The 23,699-nt window shown below is 34.2% G+C and overlaps 2 protein-coding genes across 2 annotated transcripts; both read left to right on the top strand.

The window, feature by feature from the left end:
- Positions 1-16,039: 16,039 nt before the first annotated feature.
- Positions 16,040-16,813, top strand: LOC102621888 (protein PLANT CADMIUM RESISTANCE 2-like). Its single transcript, XM_025100712.1, has 3 exons — positions 16,040-16,256; positions 16,363-16,434; positions 16,554-16,813. The coding sequence occupies exons 1-3, from the start codon at positions 16,049-16,051 to the stop codon at positions 16,811-16,813; spliced, it is 540 nt and encodes a 179-aa protein (XP_024956480.1). The 5' UTR covers positions 16,040-16,048.
- Positions 16,814-20,610: 3,797 nt separating this feature from the next.
- Positions 20,611-21,951, top strand: LOC102628354 (probable carboxylesterase 6). The gene has a single exon (XM_006484370.4). It carries the CDS (start codon positions 20,666-20,668, stop codon positions 21,719-21,721), a length of 1,056 nt encoding a protein of 351 aa, XP_006484433.1. The 5' UTR covers positions 20,611-20,665; the 3' UTR covers positions 21,722-21,951.
- The last annotated feature ends 1,748 nt before the right edge of the window (positions 21,952-23,699 follow it).

Raw genomic sequence — 23,699 nt, 5'->3', positions numbered from 1 at the left:
CATTTCTCATACATATTTTTAACGTGCAGTTACTATGCTGGCACCTACTCCAATGATGTTGATAGATTCATCCCGTCAGGCAAAATAATTGTGAACAATATCCTACTAGCCAAACGTACAAATTGACAGACTTCAACTGTTAAAATGACATCTTTACCCTCAAAGGATTTTATGAAATGAATGAGATTTTTTCTTCTTCCTTCTTCACTTGTGTTTTAATAATATTAGGTAGTGTTTACTTTCTGGAGTGAGAGTGTGGAGTGTGGATTCCTCTCACTCCAGTGTTTACTTACTTTAAAAAAGGAGAGAGTGGGAGTGGGAATCCGTGGGTCCCACCCAATTTTAGAGTGGGGAGTGGGATTCCCACTCCTATGGGGGGAGGTGGGAGTGGGAATCCATTCCCCCCTCTTCCCATTTTATCCCTATAACAAAATAAATAAATAATATTTAATAAAATAAATAAATAATATTTAATAAAATAAATAATATCATATTTATTAAAAATAATAATTATATCATATTTATTTTATTAAATTTAATAAAATAAAAATAAATAAATATTATATTTAAATTAATAATATTAAACATTAATTTTAATAAATATTATTTATTTATTTAATTAATAATAATAAATATTTTATTCTAAAAAAATATTAATTTTGTACTATATTATCAATAATAATATTTCATTTGTGTTGCTATTATTAATAATTTTTATTCACATAATTTAAATTAAAATTAATAAAAAATTATGATTTACATAATTAAGAATATTAGTAATTATTATTAATTTAGAAATATAATAAAATATTTATTTTATTTTCCAAATATTTTTTATTAATTTTTTAATTACAAATTATAATTCTGTACATAAGGATAAAATTATAATTTAAAATAATTTACTCCCAATCCAAGACAAAGTAAACAAATAATTAGGATTCTGATTGACAATCCATACTTTCATTTAGTCTAAGTAAACACCATACTCCCACTCCCACTCCACACTCCTAATCCAAAGATTTCCACTCCTCAGGATTCCCACTCCAATCCAAAAAGTAAACGCAGCATTAGTGGATTTGCAACCACTTTCGGAGTCCCACATTTTGTGTTCGCGAGACTATTATTCCAAAGCACGAGTGCAAAATGCCTCTTTGTCACGCATTTAATAAACTTTCTCGTTAACAACTTAGTGCTTATTTAGTGTGCCTTATTCAATGGTTATAAGTATGGTTATAAGTATTTATTTAATTTTATAAGTTTTTATAATAATTATTATTGTTGTTTGATTATTTTTTTAATAGATCTTTTGAAGTTTAAATAAGTTATTTTACCTCTACTAGTAAAAACTCAAATTTTAGACTTTTAAGAGTAGATGTTGAATTTTTTTTAAATGTTAAAATATCTAAAATATCATCTGTTTATTTAACAATCTTATTTTATTCATTTCATAACATAACTTTAAAAAACTAGTCTATTAAAGTAATTTCATAAATTTTTAATAAAAATTCTTATTGACAACCAAATAATTTTTGTTGTTGTTGTTGTAAAAGTTATATTTATAAATCTCTACAAATAAAAGTTTTACTTGAAAAATTGTACCAAATAGAACCTTAATAACCGTAAGAGAAGCTAAGGTCTACTTTTAATTGTTATGAGTGATTTTCTTAAAACTCAAGTTTAGATTTGAGTTTAAACAAGTGTGTGAGTAAGCTGCGAGGGCCCTCTTTTTTTTTTTTTAAATGCGGACACACAATTAAGTCGTATGGTTTAATAGTATCAAAATCTAACTTTATCAAACTGCACCGTTTAAAAGCGTGTTCCCATGAAAAAAAAAAAAAAAACACGAGGCTATTTGCACTTTTGCATAGACTTTAAACTTGTGCTACTTTCTCAGATCTTGGAAATTATCGTGGGGTTTGTCATCCAATGAGCAAGTGTAATGTAGACGTGGTCTTTGAAGATATGCATAAAAACTTATCAACAATATTTAGGGTTTAGAATTTAGAATTTAATATAGTTATTTTTTAATGTGCTATAGGACCGTGCAGTTTAATAATATTAAAATGTGACTCTATTAAATTTCATAACTTAAAAGCATGTCATGAAAAAATATACGATGACCCTGCACTAGATAAGGACTCTATATATATGTGTGTGTGTGTGCGCGCGCGTGCGCGTGATATTCTCATAAGTATCATCGTCAATAAAAAGACTTTCAAATAGCTAATGTGAAATTCTTTTTGGAAGTATTTTGTTAAACAATCATCAATTTTTGGAAGCGGAGTAGAACATGCTGTTGGCATGCTACACACTTATGAGGTGAAAGTGTTCTGACCATGCATGCACATATAGTATCATGTATACAAATTTTCTCATTTCCTTTTAATAATAATGCCAAAACATTAAACATAGGCTATTAAACAGACAGATTAAATTATGACACATAATAACAAAGAAAGCAACATAAACTACATGACACACGAAACTTGACATATGTTGCAATGGCCGCGCGACCGAAAATGCTTTAGGGATCAGGTCAACACACCAATGACCAACGTGCTAATAAATTATGGAATTTAATAGTATGGATAATGGATTCGTGGCGCTAACGAGCCATGCCTGGTGCAACAATTGGGGGTTCAAGTCCCTCGCGATTCCACTTCTCAACATTTGCTTTCCAACCTTAAAAAATGGATCATCATGTGTTAATATTATAAGAGCAGTATTATATATCTTTGCTTAATCAAAAGTTCATTACATAATCATTAAATTAGTGCCACAATATTAGTTCATATTTTATATTGAGTTATAGTACCTTAATTTTAAGCTACAGTTGTTGTAAGAAAAAATAATTAAGTAATAAAAATTGACAATATACAATAAATAATTAAATATGACTTTTAAATAAAAATTTTAACAAAAATAATAAAGATATTATAGATTTTTTATTGTAAGATCAAATTATCTTAACTTCCAAGTTATATTAACTTCAGTTATCCAATTTCAATATCAAACAATGCAATATCTAATTAGTTTGAAAAAGAGTTTATAAGTGTCATATTATTCAATTTTACGATGGACTTTACATATATAAATTTATCAATGCTTTACCTATGGAGGGATTAACACCGCGGATCTTGAGTTCCGTGTACTCTTGAGTAAGGGCACAAGCGCGGCAGCAACAGTGAATCAGCGAGTCCGAGCACGGAGCTTCTGGTAATGAATAGTGTCGCCGCAATTTGGATCGATAAATACCACCATATAGCCATCCGCTAGCAATATGGCACATTGCATAATAGACGAGACCCTGAATATTACATGCTGCTTGCCCAATTAACACAGAGGAAACCAACTTATTAATCAATTAATTCATAAATGTTAAACTCAGCTTTGAGATTGGCTAGCAACTAGGTATAAACTATAATGTTCACATGAAAATTAATTCGCACACTCTAAGCAGAACTTACATAAATTTCCTCCATCAATAACCTCATCTATCCGGCCGAAGGTCACGCATGGACAGAAACAGGTGAAGAGACCTTTAAAAGAATTAGAAAATTCATACAACTACTTCTTTGCTGAGAAGAACAAAATTTGGATATAAAGAGTAAAATCAATAATAAGCATTGTGAAAATTTTAAAATGTGAAAGCTTACAATCAGAGGGATCATTGCAACAGTCGTATAGGCCTGTAGACCACTGCCCTTCAGGTAATTGGTTCACAAGTTTGGGGTCTTTTGGATGCATTATTGTAGCTACTTGTTTTTTGTTAGCTTTTGAGTCATGGATCAAGTTCCTTTATATGTACAAAATTAGTTGAGTCTCTGGGTCTAAGTAAATATGCATTGAAACTTCAAAATTTGTTTAATTCAATTAGTTATTCAATTGACTAAATAATATTAACTGTTTTTTTTTAATTTGAGTTTATCTTTATTGATGTTTCGCAAAGGTTGACCTACTGATTATCACAAATTGGGGTACCTTGGATGCATTATTAATTATTGCTACTTGTTTTATGTATGTTATCTCTTGAGTCATGGATCAAGTTCCTTTACGTATACACAATTACAACATTTGTTTAGTCTCTGGGTCTGGGTGAATTTGCATAGGAACTTCAAATTTCATTTAGTTTAATTGGTTGTTCCTGACTAGATATTATTAGTTGTTTTTTTTTAATTTGAGTTTATCTTTATTGATGTTTCACAAAAGTTGACCAATGACTTGTCTTTGCATTAATTAATGGAAAATGATGTTCTCACAAAGCTCAGCACAAAGCCTTGCACAAAACGGTTCGTTTTCTGCAAAGTATAAAAGTCATTCACACGTGCAAGTAACAACACCACACACGCACGCAACAAATCATGCAGCAACGTTCCTCCCATCTCTCTCTCCCGTCTCCCTCTTTTCTCCCCCACCACACAGCAACATCTTTCTCTCTCTCCCGTGTGCACACAAGCTCGATATCAACTCCGTTCTCCCTCACGACGTAGCAACAGTGACAGCTCTCTCGTCTCTCACTTGAAGCATCTAACTGGCTCCCTGGGCTCTGATCTCCCTCACTCTCTCGGCTCCGTTGTCTTCATTTTGTCGATCTCAGCTGCATCGCTCTCTAACCCCCAACACAATCGACTTAATTGCTTAAAGATTAATTTGTAATTAAAGATGCAGACTGCTTAATTGTTAAAGATTAATTAATATGTTTTTGAGGTCTCATAGATTTTGAATGGTTATTGTTCTTGTTAAGGATATCGTGGTCTTCAAATTATTTTACAGAGCATATATTAATTTGGTGATTAACGTTGATTGCTTTGCTTATGGTTGCTTGAATTTTGTTCTTATATGAGAGACCTTCTCAGTTTGGTTTGATTGGGTTCTTCAAAATTGCTTATGATTGCCAAGGGCTGCAACAATTGTTCCTCTGAATGGGAAGGTTTGTATCATTCGTAACATCATGAGCATTAGTATGGTTGCTGCACTGCGGTGTGGTGGGGGATAAAATAGGGAGAATGAGAGAGACAGAGACGGGAGAAACATTGCTGCACTCTTTGTTCCGTGCGTGTGTGGTGTTGCTGCTTGCAAGTGTAAATGGCTTTTATACTTTGCACAAAACGAACTGTTTTGTGCAAAGCTTTGTGCTTAGCTTTGTGAGAATATCGGTGCTGTTAATGGAAAATGTTTGGTCATTGTTTTTAGGCAATTGACCGACTAATTACTTGTCTTTGTCTTAATTAATCTTTTTTTGTCGTTGCTTTTAGATAGACACTTCCTCCTCCCGGTTTTGGTTAGTTGCTATGATGTAGTTTTCATAAAATCATATTATAACCCTTGACGTCAAAATTATAGAATAAAAAATTAAAAAAAAACAACCCTGATTGATTTGTCGCATATTTTTTCCACCGAAAGTTTTGACATTATAAAATTAATGAAGTATTTTAGAGATTATAAGGATTAACAGATAAATCTAAGAAATAAAGGAGAAAAATGTCATTCCATTTATATAAAAAAAATATTTTGACCATTGAACCATTGTTAGCTGTTTGTACGTTGGCAACGAAAATGAATGTACATGAAAAGGAAAAAGCTATTTCCCCCGATTTTAAACCCCGAATTGCACCCCGAATTGAAACGCACCGTTTTGGTAAATAAAAAACGCACCATTTAACTTTGCGTTTAACTTTTGCTTTTCACGATCTCTCTCTGCAAAATCTCTCTCTCAGTCTCTCTTACACCCGCAAAATCTCTCTCGTTTAACTTTTGCTAGAGAATTTGATCCGAGTTTGGTTGCAAGAGATGATTTTTGATGATTTTGGTTCTGTGAATGGCGCGATCCATTTTTTTTCTTTTTCTATTTTTTCTTAAATTAACCAAAAAGGATGATATAAATAAATTAAAGCGAGAGTGTACAACCTTCCCAAATGAGAAGCTTGGGTTCAATTATACGCACGAGGATTTAAAGTGACGGAAGCGTTTGATTTTACGCACGAGGAGTTCGTTTGGGCGTCATCGCGTGGGTTTTGCCAAGTTAGCTGCATTCATTTACGGTAAATTGTGTTGTGCGCGGAATGCGGAATCAAGCGCACCAAAAATTACTGAAAAATAAAGGACACAAGAATTTACGTGGTTCGGTAATTAAACCTACATCCACGGAGGTAAGAAAGAATAATTGTTTATTTAACAATTAATAGAATACAATATTTGAGTAACGAATCTCACTTCCCAGAAACCCAAATATACCCAGTACTCTCACACTCTGCAGGAAAGATGAATTCCCCAGACACACTTCTCTCACTTCTCTCAAAAGCTTAGAAACTTATAAGCTTAACAATTTTGGGATGATTTAGAATGGAAGAAGTGCCATCTATTTATAGGGAAAATAATGGCACTATTGCACCAACCCTTTTACTATTCCACCTAACCTAAGCAAATAGTCAATGGTGTCCATTTGGCAAATTTGACAAATTTGCCAACTTTCTATTTTTTCTTCAAATGTTTGGTAGCTCTTTGAAAAATTGCCACATGCTTGACAAATTCTTCAAATTTGAATTCAACATTTCGGCTAACCTTGACAAATTGTTAGCAAAATGAAAGTGGCTTTCTTATTTTTCAACAATTCTCCACCTCGGCAAAGATTTGTCCAAATCTGAGCCGACAACCAACGAACCATCATCCCCAAAGTGGCTGCATCTGTGTGACTGCCTACGTACCCAAAATTTGGGATCAAGCCAACCGTAGTTCAAAATTCCCGAAGGACATATCTTAACACAATCGAAGGATTTGAATTAATTTCAAGCAATGTTGAAACTTAACTCCAGAAACTACCTTCGTCAACATATCTGATGGATTATCTTTGGTATCGATCTTTCTCAACAACACAACACCGCTCTCGATAATCTCTCTCACATAATGATATTTCACATCTATGTGCTTCGTCCGAGCGTGATATGTTTGATTCTTCGCAAGGAATATCGCACTTTGATTATCACAGAAGACCGCAATATTCTCCTGGATTACTCCCAAATCACCTAACAAGCCTTTCAACCAGATAGCTTCTTTTACAGCTTCAGTTGCTGCCATATACTCTGCTTCCGTAGTGGACAGAGCAATTGTCGATTGTAGAATCGACCTCCAGCTAACCGGACCTCCACCCAATGTGAATACGTAGCCCGTTGTTGATCTTCGCTTGTCAAGGTCTCCAGCGAAATCAGAATCACAATACCCAACACATTGTTGACCACAATCCTTCTTGAACAATAACCCAACATCAACTGTCCCATACAGATATCGGAGAATCCACTTTACCGCAAGCCATTGATTTTTACCCGGATTGTGCATGTATCTACTAACCATGCTCACTGCTTGAGATATATCGGGCCTTGTGCATACCATAGCATACATAAGACTACCCACAGCACTAGCATATGGAATACGAGCCATGTAATCGCGCTCCTCTTGAGATCTAGGACATGAAGAAGAGCTTAATTTGAAATGAGGAGCTAGAGGTGTACATACCGGTTTTGTTTTGTCATCCATACCGAATCTTTCTAGCACTTTCTTCAAATAAGACTTTTGAGTCAACCATACGCTTCCATTCTTCTTGTCTCTACGAATCTCCATCCCAAGTATTCTCTGTGCATCACCCAAGTCTTTCATCTCGAACTCAGAAGCCAGCTGCTTCTTTAATCTTTCGATCTCATCTCTATTCTTCGAAGCTATAAGCATATCGTCGACATAGAGTAACAAATAGATGAAAGCTCCATCTGATAGTCTTCTAAAGTAAACACAATGATCGTGTTCACTTCTGGTGAATTTCTGCCCTTGTATAAATTGATCAAATCTTTTGTACCACTGCCTTGGCGATTGCTTCAGTCCGTACAAAGATTTAATCAACCTACATACATGATTCTCATTTCCAGCAACTTTGAAACCACAAGGCTGAATCATATAGATTTCCTCCTCCAAATCTCCATGTAAGAACGCCGTCTTAACATCCAACTGAGCCAACTCTAACTCATATTCTGCAACTAAGGCAAGTAGGATACGAATGGAAGTATGTTTTACAACTGGAGAGAAAACTTCATTGTAGTCAATACCTTCCTTTTGAGCAAAACCTTTTGCCACGAGCCTTGCCTTGTATCGAGGAGTTGTTTGATTCGGAGATCCTTGCTTTTTGGTGTAGACCCATTTATTGCCAATAGCCCTTTTCCCCTTTGGTAACTTTACAAGTTCCCAAGTCTGGTTTTGATTGAGAGATTTCATCTCTTCCTCCATGGCTAGCTTCCACTGATCACTTTCATTGTTGCGTAATGCTTCACCGAAAGTATTGGGGATGTCATCATCAATAACTGGAAGTGCATAGGCTACCACCATATCTTTAGTAAGCCATCCGGGTTTCTTTATCTCTCTTCTTGGCCTCCTTGTTGCTATAAAATCATCATCATCTACATCATCAATTGTTTCTTCATTTTGTGGGACATCAGAAGAAACAATTTCTTCTTCAACTTTAGGTGTCACCTCCATAGTTGAACCATTCTTTGATGTAGAACTAACTGGTACATATGGAGTTGCATCAAACTCCACCCGCTGCAATACCTCTGTGGTCTTGTTCTCCACCTGCTGAGAACTTGAAGCTTTTATCATTGAAGCTTCATCAAATGTGACATCTCTGCTACACACAAACTTTTTGTCTTCGAGATCCCAAAGCTTGAAGCCCTTTACTCCACCTTTGAATCCCACAAAGATAGATTTTCTAGCACGAGGATCCAGTTTACCATCTTTGACATGATAATAAGCTGGACACCCGAATACACGAAGGGAATCATAGTCTTGTGCATGCTTTCCAGACCACATTTCCATAGGAGTTTTACCTCCAATTGCAGCAGAAGGCAACCGATTTACCAAGTGACTTGCATAGCTCACAGTTTCAGTCCAAAACTTTTTATCTAAACCAGCATTAGATAACATACATCGTACCTTCTCCAGTAAAGTACGATTCATACGCTCAGCCACACCGTTCTGTTGCGGAGTATGTCTCACCGTGAAATGTCTTTTAATACCCTCGTTCTGGCATACTTGCAAGAATGGATCAGAAGTATATTCACCCCCATTATCAGATCGTAATACTTTGATCTTTCTGCCAGTTTGAGTCTCCACCAATTTCTTCCACTTCACGAAAATCTCTAGAACCTCATCCTTTGCTCGCATGGTGTACACCCATACACGTCTAGAGAAATCATCAACAAATATAACAAAATAATGGCTTCCACCAATTGATGCAGTCTTGGTTGGTCCCCATACATCACTATGAACATATTCAAGGATCTCACGAGTATCGTGATTAGCTGTACCAAACTTGACCCTTGTTTTCTTGCCTACTACACAATGCTCACAGAAATTTAATTTACAGGTTTTGGTACCTTTTAAGAGTCCATGCCTCATCAGAGTTTGCAAAGACTTCTCTCCTGCATGTCCCAGTCGTACATGCCATAGCTTGGTGGTGTCACTGTGCGCCTCAACAACATTTGCTTCATCAGTTGTACCTCCCTTCAAATAGTACAGATTGTGACGCCGAACCCCTTGCAGAATCACCATAGCCCCATGTGTAAACTTCATTGTGCCATCTTCAATGGTAACTTTGTAACCTTTAGCTTCCAAAGCACCCACAGAAATTAGATTTTTCTTTATCTCTGGAACAAATCTAACCTCTTTGAGTTCTCTGACCATTCCATCAAACATTTTGAGCCGAATTGTTCCTATCCCCATTGTGCGACAAGGTTGATTATTCCCCATCATAACTGCACCGGATTCCAGATTACGAAAATCCGTAAACCATTCTTTAATAGGACACAAATGATAGGTTGCTCCTGTATCAAGTATCCACTCACTCGAACTAGCCACATATGCTGCAGGAGTAATACTTAGTGAATAATCAGAGTTCTCATCTTTCCGTGCCATGTTTGCTGCTGCTGGTTTCTTCCCATCTCTCTTTTGAGCCTTTGGACAATCTTTTCTCCAATGGCCCTTTTCATGACAAAAGGCACACTCATCTCGAGCTATATTTCTGCTTCTCGATTTGGATCGAGAATTCTTTCCACCACGCTTCTTCTGTTTCTCCATCGCCCAATCTCTGCTCACCAAAGCTTCAGACGATGCTCGTTCAGAATTTTTATCATTATTCCGAATCTCCAAACTAGTTAATGCTGTGCAAACATCTTTAAAGACGATCACACTCTTCCCATATATCAAAGTAGTCACAAAATGGCTATATTCCTCTGGTAGTGAGTGTAACAGAATCATAGCCTTGACTTCATCTTTAATATCTTCATCAAGATTCTTCAAATCAGCAAGTAACTTTTCAAATCTTGAAACATGATCGTGCATTAACACCCCAGACTTCATTCGAAAGCCATATACTTGGCTCATTGCATGAAGACGATTTTCAGGACTTTTCACCAGGTACTTCTCTTCCAATGTACGCCACAAAGTCACTGCACACTCCTCATCTTTCACCAAGTATTTCACCTCCTTGGTCAAACAAGATCTGATCTTACCACAGGCTTTCTCGTTCATACGATCCCAAATTTCTTCATCATACAAGTGTCTTTTATTTTTTAGGACAACATCGAGATCGATTTGAATAAGGGCATCCATAACTTCGCGCCTCCACATGCCGAAGTTGATTTTCCCATCAAACTTTTCAACATCGATCTTCTGGCCTCCTATAACAGGTGCTGAATAGCGATTTGACAAATCTCGCCTCCCACCTGAAGTGTCTCCTGAAATAGTCTCGGTAGATCTCTCCCCAATTCTGGAAGTTTCACCTTCTACCATTTTTTCAACGAACTATTTCCACTTGAAAAACAGCCTCTATGATGTTAATTTCGCGTGAATAAATGCACCAGGATAGTTCCCAGGAAACTGGACGGGAACTCGGTCCCAATTAAAAACCAGAATCCTTAGACTCTTATCGCCTTTGTTGACAGAACTTTCCTAGACATGCAAAAATACACACTACTTACAATAGACTGTCTCCCAAGTACAAATGGCCGTCTCCACCGTATTCGTGAACAGTACCGTATGTGAACAGTACCGTATACGGGAATAGTACCGTATACGTGAACAGTACCGTATCCCCCCAAGTACGAACCGTCGGCTCTGATACCACTTGTTGTGCGCGGAATGCGGAATCAAGCGCACCAAAAATTACTGAAAAATAAAGGACACAAGAATTTACGTGGTTCGGTAATTAAACCTACATCCACGGAGGTAAGAAAGAATAATTGTTTATTTAACAATTAATAGAATACAATATTTGAGTAACGAATCTCACTTCCCAGAAACCCAAATATACCCAGTACTCTCACACTCTGCAGGAAAGATGAATTCCTCAGACACACTTCTCTCACTTCTCTCAAAAGCTTAGAAACTTATAAGCTTAACAATTTTGGGATGATTTAGAATGGAAGAAGTGCCATCTATTTATAGGGAAAATAATGGCACTATTGCACCAACCCTTTTACTATTCCACCTAACCTAAGCAAATAGTCAATGGTGTCCATTTGGCAAATTTGACAAATTTGCCAACTTTCTATTTTTTCTTCAAATGTTTGGTAGCTCTTTGAAAAATTGCCACATGCTTGACAAATTCTTCAAATTTGAATTCAACATTTCGGCTAACCTTGACAAATTGTTAGCAAAATGCAAGTGGCTTTCTTATTTTTCAACAAATTGGATATTGATCGAACGGGACGATTTGGTTTGGTGGTGAAGAATCGTTGGACTACAACTGCTTCCGTAATGAACTTATATGTTGTAGAAATTGGCAATTATTATACATTATTAATCATGAGTTAATTTCGTTAACGAAATTCGGAAGTTTGAATTTATGTAAAATTATTTGTGGCAAAAAAAATGATTGGAGTCGGCGGCAGTGGCAGTGGAGCTGGGGATGGAAGCAGGCGGTGTTTACCGTCATGGATGGCGGCCGTAAACGTAAATAAATCTGGCGACGAAGGACTGGATCGTAATTCCAGTTCCAATTCCAAGGTGCCTGCATATATTCTTGAGTGTTGGGTTGAAACGAAGAGGAACACGTGCTTCGGTCTTGTCAAACACGTGTAATTAAAAAGGTAGAGAAACACGTACATAGAAACAGCTCCAGTCTTCTCAAACACGTGAAATAAAAAAGTAAAAGTGACCATTTTAAAACGCACTGTTTAGGCAAATTCGGGGCGCAAATTCGGGGTTAACTTTCGGGGCATATAGCAGCGCTCACATGAAAATCACTTGGAATATTACGACACGCAATTACTATTTTATACAATTAGCGCCAATATTCAAGACCTGGCTTATTCAAAACAAAAAATCTTAGCCTACCCCAAATGTTTTGACGCATTTCAATGCACTTGTAATAAATTGAAAATTCTGCGAAATTTCACCTGGTAACTATTGTTGATTGAGGATAATTTGGTCTTTGTACAATAAAACAATAAAATATAATAATTAATTGCGAAAACAAACAAGCAGCCGTTACCGGTTACCACCTAACGTCGTTAATACTTTCCAAGCTAAAGCGACTCAAAAGTCATAATTATCAACAATATAATTCTAATTTCTAAAAACATCTACTTTGTCCAGCTATACTCCATCAAAGCTTAATGGACGCCTGGACCTAGAACAACTTCGAATTCACCAAACCCCGTTTTCTTTCATTGCATGCATTTATTAACGCATGGGTCAGCATTTTTTTCACTTTTTTTTTTCTGAATGAAATGCCAATATTTATCATTAATATGGTTGGCAATGGGAAGGGGAGGGGAGGAGATCAATTGCTCTGTATTTATTTTTAATATTTTGCGTATGTTTTCATCTCCTATTTGTCCTCGTCAGAAATACTTGAGAGAATTCATATTTTTTCTCTGAATAATAATAGGAGATCCCTAAAGGTTTTCGATCCCCGAATAACTAATACATATTTTTTTACTTAATCACATTAAAATAAAAAATTCAAATAAAAGTAAAGTTTAAAAAGTATCTTACATTAATATCCATTACAAAAGTCACATACATTAAATTAGTAAGTAACGCAGCATATAAGAGATACAAACTTCTTTTACAAACTATCGTGAATAAATTAATAGTCTAATACAAAATTGTTACAAATAAAATCGAATTTAGATTCAAAATTAACTTTTTCAATGGTGGCCTAGGCACTTTATAAATGTGGACTATTCCCTTTACAGCATAATAGTTAAGTCGGAGCAAATCAAGAGCAAATATTATATTAGATTAGATTAGATTAGATTAGATATTAAAATTGTTATTTGCTGTGGGCAATTATAACATCTAAAAATAAATAAATAAAATAGATTTAAGTTTAAAACATTTAATAAATATTAAAATTAAAACAAAATTTTTGGGCTAATAGAATTTACCCTTTTTAATGTCCTAAATAAAAATTTAGGACTTTAATCAGTTAATTATGTCTAAAAGTTTAATAATATAAATATTTTTATTTTTTATTTTTACCAATATTTATAATTTTATAATTCAAAATTTATTATTTATTTACTAGTAATTTAAAAAATAAAAATAAAATTAAAAATTAAAATGGGGAAATGGGTAGGGGATGGGGATTCCACCCCCTCCCCGAATAAGAAATTGGGTAAAAAATTTTCTCCCTCCCTTTCCCGAATAAGAAATTAGGTATGAAATTACCCTCATACCCTCTCTAAATGGGAAAAATCCCCTAGGGTACCTGTCCCTGTGGGAATTTTTGTCATCCCTAACCATTAAGCTGTTGGTGGGTCCCCTGATGAATGTACTCATTTTTTTTTGTCCCCGCGTATTTTCACTGTTTTTCGTAATTGCTAACAAATTATCAAGACACATTTTAATGTTTTCTTTTTTGAAGATTAGTTTCACGATAAACAAATGAGTACAGCCGTTGGCACCCCTCGTTGTCCTTAAAAACACGTCTTTTGTATTTATAAGTTAATCACTAAAGTAAATTACATTTAAGGACATATAAATCTAATTAAATCCCAACACATTCTTTTAAAAGATTAAAATATCATTCAACCAAACATTTAAACCTCTTTTCCTTTTTGAAATTTAATTAGTTTACCTTTGATTCAATTCTAAATAATTTAAAGCAACGAAGTATAGAAGCATGTATGCTTAGAATTATTATTATTTTGTTATTATCATGTTTCTGTAGATTTTAATTTAAAAATTCTTTTGTCGTTGTTATTTAATTTTTTCGAAGTTGGACACAATAACAAAGATTTACGAGATTTGCACAAGTATTTTGAAAATCTCTGTGAAAAAAATTTGTTGAATACTCAACAAACCAACTGGACCGTTAGTGAGTGGAAGAAAAATATGATAATGAAAGCAGATGAATTAGATAATTAAGGATATAAATTCACAAAAAAATTGTTTTGAATTATTAAATTTAGTTATTTAAACAAAATAACTCCTCCTTTACGAATTGCACTAGGAATCTTGACAAAAAATGAGCGGTTTCGCAATTGACATGAGTTCCAGCCCCTAATACTAATAAACATCCCTCTTATCGAGAATTTCCAATTGACATTTTAAAAAATATATATATCTTCGAATCTATAATATACTTATTAGTAGTCTAAGTGATTAGTAGTCTATGTGAAATAACATTTCAAATAAAAGAAATTTTCTGAAAAATATTATGATAAATGTGGTATATGAAGATAAGAGCTAAGTTCAACTGTATCCCTATTTGTCCATTTTTGTAATTATGAATAAAGATAGATTTATTAATGCAAAAGTGGTGTTTGATGAGAATTTCTGAGAGGTGACAATAGCTTCACTCTAAACTAATAAAGATGCTTTCAAATTCACTGAAAACTAACTATTCATATTCTAAAACAAATGTAAATACACCATTCGAAAAACTAGACCAAACACAGCATTTAGTATTTTGGATAATCAATCAAGTACATTCTCCCTAGTTTTCTTTTTGTCATCTAGGGCTAGTTTGAAATTACTTTTAAGATACTTAAAAGTGATTCTAAAAAGTTAAAAATTAATTTTGGTGTTTGGTAATTTTTTTTAAATTACTTTTAAAAATACACTTTATTTTACATTAGATTTTGAAAAACCTGAAAGAAGCAACTTTCCAAAATCTGATTTTGAGAATCACTTTTAAACTTGATACAATTCCATATATAGCCTCACATATATTATAAAAATTTAAAATTATCCTTATTAATTAAGAAATAAAGTCATTAACTTTAAAGAGATTATTATTATTACTACCAATTATATTGAGATAACAAAATAAAAATAAAATTAATAGTATAAAAATATTTGATATACATGTGCATAAATGTGTAAATAAATTTTATTCTACATTATGTCCAATTCAATCATTTATATTCTTACAGCACTTTAACAGTAAAATTTATCAAACAAATGTTATTACTTTTAAAACTTACAACACTTTTAAAAATAAATTTTACTAAACATTTTAAATGACTCTCTTCACGGTTGATTGCTTATACGTCACAAAATAATAGCAATTATTTTAAAAACTGTAACATTACCAAATTGACCCTTAGTCCCCTTGATCATATTTGACAATTAAGATTACCTTAGTATAAGATTAATTTGATAAATTTTCTTTATTTTTTTATAAAATGACCAAATTATCGCGAAAACATTAGACCTGAATACAAAAGAAAAATTAATTAATTAACTGTGTAAATTATTGATTTTATTGAAGTTCAGGCAAACAGTATAGATTATATTAATTGTGGGTAATATTGAACAAAACGGGGGGGGGGGGGGTGGGGGGGGTGAAACTGTCACTAGTCGAAAACTAATTGGGTTTTATAACGAAAGCCTTCAGTCCATTTATATTAGACGAGGCCCATTTTACTACAAGAACAGAATCTACATTATAAAATTAAAACGGTCCCACAACGGCTTCTCATCTTGAAGAGACACGTTCTTGACTTCGTTGGAATTTAAAATCCAAACTCTCTTCTTTGTTCCCTCTAAAACCAACACTATGTACTCTTCAAATGCAATTGGTCATTTTCATGAAGAGTCACCATCATTGGCACCAACAGCGCCGCCATGTCCACAGCCTCCACCGTGGCCACCACCGCCACTTGCTTCCCGTTTGGCCAACACAACCACAAGCAATAACGCGATTGCTTCTGCACCAAAACCTTGGTCCACGGGTCTCTGTGATTGCTGTGACGACGTTAGCTCTTGTAATATACTGTCGCTTCTTGGATTAGTTTAATCGTTTCTATACCAATTAATTAGTTATTTTCATGTTTAATTAAGTAATTAATTAAAACATATATTCTCTTACAGGTTGCTTAACGTGCTGGTGCCCCTGCGTTGCTTTCGGACGTATTGCTGAAATTGTTGACAGAGGATCTACTTGTAAGTTAATTTGATATTAATTAGTGTAATTTCTTTCTATGATAATTGAACCGACATGCATATTATTGCTTAAATATTAATTGGGACAGTGTTTTTAATGAAAATATAAAATGGCGCAGCATGTGGAGTGAGTGGATCGCTTTACGCCATAATATTGTGCCTGACGGGATGTTCGTGCCTGTACTCGTGCTTCTACCGATCAAAATTGAGGGGACAATATTTCTTGGAGGAGAGTCCCTGCACTGATTGCTGCATCCATTGTTGCTGTGAGGAATGCTCTTTGTGTCAAGAATATAGAGAGCTTACCCACCAGGGCTTTGACATGTCTATAGGTCTAATTACTTTCATTTCTTTCTTTATTGGTTACGTACATTTCTGATATGGGAGTCTCTAAGTTACAATAATTGTACCATACATCTCTCATGTGAACCACACAAAATTGTAGGACCCACAATTTATGTGGTTCACGTGAGAGATGTATGTTACAATTATTGTAACTTAGTATTTGCCTTCTGATATTATTCCATTTTCTCAATACGAGAAAAACACTTACCTGGAACAACACACTGTCATTTGTGGGCCCACTTAGAAACATTTGAAGAGAATGTCTTTGGTGCTCCTAGAGCATTACTTGTTAATTATTCAGTGTTCGCCATGTATGTATGTAAATTATTATAATTAATTGAAGCATACAGATAATAAGTAATTTTTTTTCCCACATTTGAATGAATATAGATTCATTTTGAAATTGACCAATCATAATAAAGAAAAACTGTGTCGTAAAACTTTTTTCTCAATGCTAAAATGTAAATATCCTGTTAATAATGTTCTAATTAAGCTTTTTTGTTGCTCTTGAATTAAATATAAGGTTGGCATGGGAACATGGCAAGGCAGAAACGATTGGCTGCAAAAGTGGAAGGTGGCATGACTCGTTAGAGTTCAAAGATGTGATGATAACCAATTTTTATTTCTAGGAGTTGTAGTTTGCACTTAATATATTTACATTTAGATTATTCTTTACTGAGAACATCATATTTTAATAAAATTTTAAAAAAATATATAAATTTTAATATCTTAGAAACATGAAAAATTATGGCTAAAAGTTTGTGTATCATTCATTTTTTGAAATAATGAGATCTATATACTTTCCCTTAAGAATTAAGATAGGACCTGTTTGGTCTATCTAATTAATCTATCGATTTTGTAATGTCCGGATTTAATTTGAATTCAAATCCTCAGATTTGTTTGCTTTATTCACATGTCATATTACATAACGGATCTTTTTCATGCACCACAGCTGGTGAAAATATTCTATTATTCCATATCTCGTCCCGTGCGCCTCATATATGATGGCATGGGCTTTAATTCCTTTTCTTCCTGTCCCTTTACCCTTTATCAATTTTGAGATACAAAGGCGATGGATACGGCATTCGAATTAACATTGCTGGCCATAAGCCCATTTGCACAAGCTTCCACCTTCCAGATTGAGTTACCCACTGGCCCCAGGCCCCTCCCTCCTTTATTTTTTAAAGGATATTAACCAAATATCCACTAAAGTTTTTTTTTTTTTTGACATATCCATTTATCATCATAATTTATGACAACTACATTTTATCACTTAATATTTCGATTGTTATTATTTTATTACTAAAATTTTAAAATTATTAAAAAATTGATGAGGTCACAAGGGGTATTTAAGGAATTTCAAACTGAAGTTATCCTCTATTTTTTTTAGTTGTTTTATGAATTTTTATATTTTTCTCTCAAACATCCAATTTACGAAGCTTTTCTTCTTTGTTTTAGTTATTAAAATTTTATTACATTAAAATATTTTCATAATAGAATTCTAGGTTTTTTGACAGAGTGACAATGATTGAAAATTTTTCATGCAACCAGAAAAAACTAATTCTTGATTTTATTTTCACTTGTACAAAACTAAATTTCACCATCAATTATAATTAAATCAATTAAATATAATAATATAAAATTATATGAATTTTTTTTGGGGATTTCATTACAATTGAACTTTATATGTTGATTTTTTTAATAAGTGAAAATAATCTCATAAATTAGTTTATTTATGGAGGATGCATGAAAAATTTTCCATTATTGTTACCTTGTCAGAAAACCTAGAATTCTATTTTGAGGATAGTTTAATATAATAAAATTGTAATAATTGAAATAAAGAAATGAAAAAAAGGGCTCGTAAATCAAAATTCTAGAAAAAATAAAAAATATGTAAAAAAAATTAAGAAAGTAAGAAAATAAATTCAGTTTAAAATTTCTCAAATACCATTATGACCTCCACAAAATTTTAACAGTGTTGAGATTTTAATAATAAAATGATAACGGCTGAAAAATTAGGCAATAAAATATAACTGTTAGAAAATCTTAATAGAAAAATGATATGTCATGAAACTTCTATATGGGTGTTTAATAATTTTTTGAAAAAAAAAAAAGAACATTTTTGCTTTTCCTTTTAATCTGCTTTTATGATAAAGTGGCTTGGTTTTGATTCATTCGCACAGAACTCAGATTTTGGAACATGCATGATTAATGTTAGGTGAATCGAATGACTCGTTGACTGTATCCAAAGCCTGGCTTTATTGACAAGCCAAAGCTTTTGACCTTAAAGTCTTAAAAATTGCTCCAGCTTTTCGGCTCCGAAAGATGTATGTGTAACGTTGAAAAGACAGCTACCATATTCCACGGCAGCCCTGAAAACATGGAGGGGGCCGGGCCTGATACTGAAAAAGCTACCATTATTGCAAGTTTAACCTGACGACTTGCCCAATCCAAGTCCCAAACATACACGTATCTTCTCTCCACTCAAAGAAAAATCCAGAATGCTAAATTGCTAATGCCTCAAACAGTAGCCTTGAAAAGATGTTAATGGGAGGCAGCCTAACGTCTGGTCCACTACTGCATTGCCCATTGCCTCTGTTTCTCAAAATGTCGACAGTGTAATGAAAACTCATTCTTTAAGAGTTTGGTGCAAATCAAACGACATACACACATGATACGGCTGCAACATTTCATCTTTGACCTTCCGCCTACCTCTTAAGTTTGAATTTGCTGCGTGCACTTACAGGGCACTGTCAGCTTTGGATTTATCTATCGGCTTTAATTAGAATGTAGCAATATTTGTGAAATGGCGCTGCTAGTCAAGTGATCTTTTTTTTTTTTTTTGAAACTGATTAAGCATCAGGTTACTGTATTACACAGAGATATTTACAAATGACAACATATCATTGCACTGATATTTACAATCAGATATATACCTGGGACTTACATTATTATATTTTTATTATATGAAGTACATGCCCAGCCAAATACCCTTCATGAGAAAGGGATGATATTTACAAATGACAACATATCATTGCACTGATATTTACAATCAGATATATACCTGAAACTTACATTATTACATTTTTATTTTATGAAGTACATGCCCAACCAAATACCCTTCATGGGAAAGAGATGTCTCTACTCCACTCGCATTTCACAAGGGAGAAAGATGTTATAAGCAATCTTCACACAATTATACTTAATTAAGGGAGTTTAAGTCCATGGGAACCCAAACCATTGCCATCATAGTCATTCTTTACTTTAAGAGCAATGATTCACCACTGGGCTACAAACCCAAGTGGCTAGTCAAGTGATCAAATCTGGGAGTTGGTGGCGATTAATGGATGGAAATTACTGTGTTAATGATAAAAAAATTCAACAACATTTTGCTCCAGCCACGTGGCAAACAATTATTGTTAGATACATTGGTTGTTGTTTATTTTAACATGTTTTTCAAATCACACACATTGCGTAACAATAAAATGGCATTTAAATTGTGATGGATCTCAACAAAGAGGATTTTTAGAGTTGTTTTGTGCGTGCAGGCCGTGACAATCCACCAAACAAGAAAGTGATGAAAATTACAAAAATGCGATTAATCTAATGAGAATAATATTACTTTATTGTTTGGATGAATATCAAAAGCCGCAGACCACCATCTCACGGGATCCACGTGATGACATGTGGCTAAAACCCAATTTGCCCATTTGGCAAAAAAAGATATGATGGTGGTTTCTTATTCCACTTTTGTTATATACCCAAATTACCCCTTGCCGTTTCTTTCTTTTTCCTATATAAACTAGTATCAAGTATCAGGCATTCACTCAGGACTCAGCTAACAAATTTTCAAGTCTCATTCTCTTTCAGTGAGAAAAAAAGAAGAATGGCAGCCACTATAGATCCAAGTTTAAGCGGCTTAGAGATGCATAAAAATCTCAATCCACAGGGAGCTGTTATTGATGAAATTGAAGGGCTCATTAGAGTTTACAAAGATGGACATGTGGAGAGACTCCCTATTGTTCCATGTGTCACGTGTGCTTTGGCTCCGGACATGGGCGTGACATCAAGAGACATAGTCATTGACAAATTCACAAACATTTGGGCACTTTTTTATGTCCCAATCCTATGCCAAAGTACTAAACTTCCTTTGCTTGTCTACTTCCACGGAGGAGGATTTTGCGTCGGCTCGGCTGCTTGGAGTTGCTACCACGAGTTCCTAGCAACGCTAGCGAAGAAAGCCGGTTGCATAATCATGTCTGTCAATTACCGTTTAGCCCCTGAAAATCCTCTGCCAGCTGCTTATGAAGATGGGTTTACTTCCCTAATGTGGCTTAAACAACAGGCAACGTCATCATGTGGGGGTAGTGTTGACTGGTTGTCAAGGCAATGCAATTTCAGTAGCATATTCTTAGCTGGTGATAGTGCTGGTGCCAATATAGCCCACAATGTAGCCTTAAGGCTTGGTAATTCTAACAATAAAGTTGCAACCTTGAAGCCATTAACTTTCAAGGGTACGATTTTAATTCAACCATTTTTCGGAGGAGAAGCACGTACAAATTCTGAGAAGTATTTGGCACAGCCACCACGGTCGGCGCTGAGCTTGGCCGCCTCGGATACTTACTGGCGATTAGCCTTGCCTCGTGGATCAAACCGTGATCATCCTTGGAGCAATCCGATGTCCAAGGGCTCAACAGAGTTGGAGCAATATTGCGGGCTTTTGCCTTTGCCCACATTGGTGTGCATTTCTGAGATGGACATACTGAAAGACAGGAACTTGGAGTTTTGTTCTGCTTTAGGCAGAGCAGATAAGAGAGTGGAGCACGTGATGTATAAAGGTGTAGGCCATGCATTTCAGATTCTCAGTAAGTCTCAGCTTTCCCTTACTCGAACTCATGAAATGGTGGTCCATATCAAGGCTTTTATTACTACTCGCTCGTGAGATTCATTTATGGACTGAGCACTCCTATTTGACGGCACTAAGGTATTAGAAAGATAAAAATATGGGTGCTGTTCATACTACAAAGCCATTGTAACGTATAAAATAACACCACTGTTCATGCTACAATGTTATCATTTCTGTCTTCCTGATATTTTATTGCTGTTCAAATAGATCTCTCCATGTTGTCTCTTGTAAAAGTACTAATGAATTAAAATTTAATTGTTATTGTATTTGCTAGGGCTCATCAAATATTATTATGATTACTGCATTATCAGTACTGTTTCTTGTCTGGAAGTGTATATAGTATTCCACTGCTGTCATAGTTTTCATGATGATGCGGTGAAATCGAGGAGGATCTTTTGTAAATCTACTAGATAATTAACTGTAAGAATCTTGATCTCTTGAATAATAACAATAATCTATGGTTGAGTTTTATTTATTTATGAATTCTTATGTAATAATCACTAGCCACAATCTAATAATTTATTCGACAGATAAAAGCTCACATCATCATCAAATCCAAATCAAATCAGTGCGTGATGGTATGATAAGAGTTAAAATGAGTAGTGAATAGATTTATTATTGTGGATTATTCCGTCAAGCACGAATGTAATGCCTATATGTAATCTTGCAATGATTTCCTTTAGAGAAAATGGAAGAGAAGAGGAGGAGAGGAGTTTGCACCAATTTCTCTTTGATTTCTTTTATCGGCCAAAGAGAACTTTTATGTAAATTCTGCAACATCTTAATTCTCGATGACTTAATTAATTAATTGAGATTTATTTTATAATAATTTTAATTTTATTTGATTATAATTGAATGGAAACTTTTGTAAAAATTAAAAAAAAAATTATCATCTTTTTAAATTGAAAATAATTCTCTCTATCTTTGAAGGATAGCACAGTTTGTTGGTCTCTTTCCATGCACAAAAAAAAATAATAATAAGATTTTTTTTTTGAAGGGCAAACATCGGTGGTGGTAAAGGAAGCTTTGTTAATACAATAAATAGGTATACCCAGTTAGGGGACAAAACATCAACAGTTCAGTTTCTAGAAAATATGTTTAATTTAATGATGGGCTGAATAATGTTTATGGTTAAAAATATTAATACATTTTGAAAAAAGAAAAGAATTTTATCTTAGGTAGTAGAGAGAATTTTGAGATTATTTTTTAATCATATCAAATATAATCGAATATAACGAGTTTAAATTTTTTTTTAAAAAAAAAATAAAAGGTTTGGACAGAATGAAAAATCTCGTATCTACTAAAAACAACCTTATCTTTTACTTTTACTCAAGTGATGACGCAACATAATAAGTAAAAAATATGGTAGCTTAACGACTTGCTATATGCTAACATATATATATCAGTAGATCAAATTTAATAGTAATTTAGTAAGTTCTTATGAAAATTCTTTCTGTAAATTCTGAACCAACTAAATGATATGGCAGAACCTGGCACCACACATCCCTTGAAACAAACAAATACTCACGCTAGACACCTCAATATTGGCAGGTTTGATGAGTTCAATGATGAGATCCACAACTTTCATTTTACGCTTTTGAGGGCCTCAAACCATTAATAACCTTGCGAGTTTCACCAAGGAATCCACCAAATCTACCAAATGACATATCTATCACACGATTAAAAGAAGGCACCATTTCAATGAGATATACTGAGATGGTAAGGACATGCCATTTTGGCAAGTCTGGTGCTGAGATGGAATCCACTAGTGTAGGATCCACCGCCCACATCAGTCTCTCTCTTTGAAAGAAAAGCATGTAGGATGTTTTGTCAAATCTTTATCCAAATTTTAGCCTACCCAAATTGACCCCACGCAAATTTTGAGAAGATATGATACCCTCTCCCATCAGTTGTGGCCTTTTCACATTCAGTTGTCTTGATTGATGTTTATAATGACCCTCCTCTTTGTCCCGAATTCTGGAGATAATCAGTGATCACACTAGGCAACAACGAA

The sequence above is a fragment of the Citrus sinensis genome, chromosome 4, assembly GCF_022201045.2.
Source record: "Citrus sinensis cultivar Valencia sweet orange chromosome 4, DVS_A1.0, whole genome shotgun sequence".
In the NCBI taxonomy this organism is placed as follows: domain Eukaryota; kingdom Viridiplantae; phylum Streptophyta; class Magnoliopsida; order Sapindales; family Rutaceae; genus Citrus; species Citrus sinensis.
Note: the sequence above shows the minus strand (reverse complement) of the source record. Positions and strands in the feature narration are given on the sequence as shown.

Bases quoted from the DNA above. Each gene is read 5' to 3' on its own strand.
- LOC102621888 (XM_025100712.1), top strand. From the start codon at position 16,049: ATGTACTCTTCAAATGCAATTGGTCATTTTCATGAAGAGTCACCATCA. The intron at 16,257-16,362 runs GTAATATACTGT...ATTCTCTTACAG, and splicing joins CTGTGACGACGTTAGCTCTT to GTTGCTTAACGTGCTGGTGC. The intron at 16,435-16,553 runs GTAAGTTAATTT...AAAATGGCGCAG, and splicing joins TGTTGACAGAGGATCTACTT to CATGTGGAGTGAGTGGATCG.
- LOC102628354 (XM_006484370.4), top strand. From the start codon at position 20,666: ATGGCAGCCACTATAGATCCAAGTTTAAGCGGCTTAGAGATGCATAAA.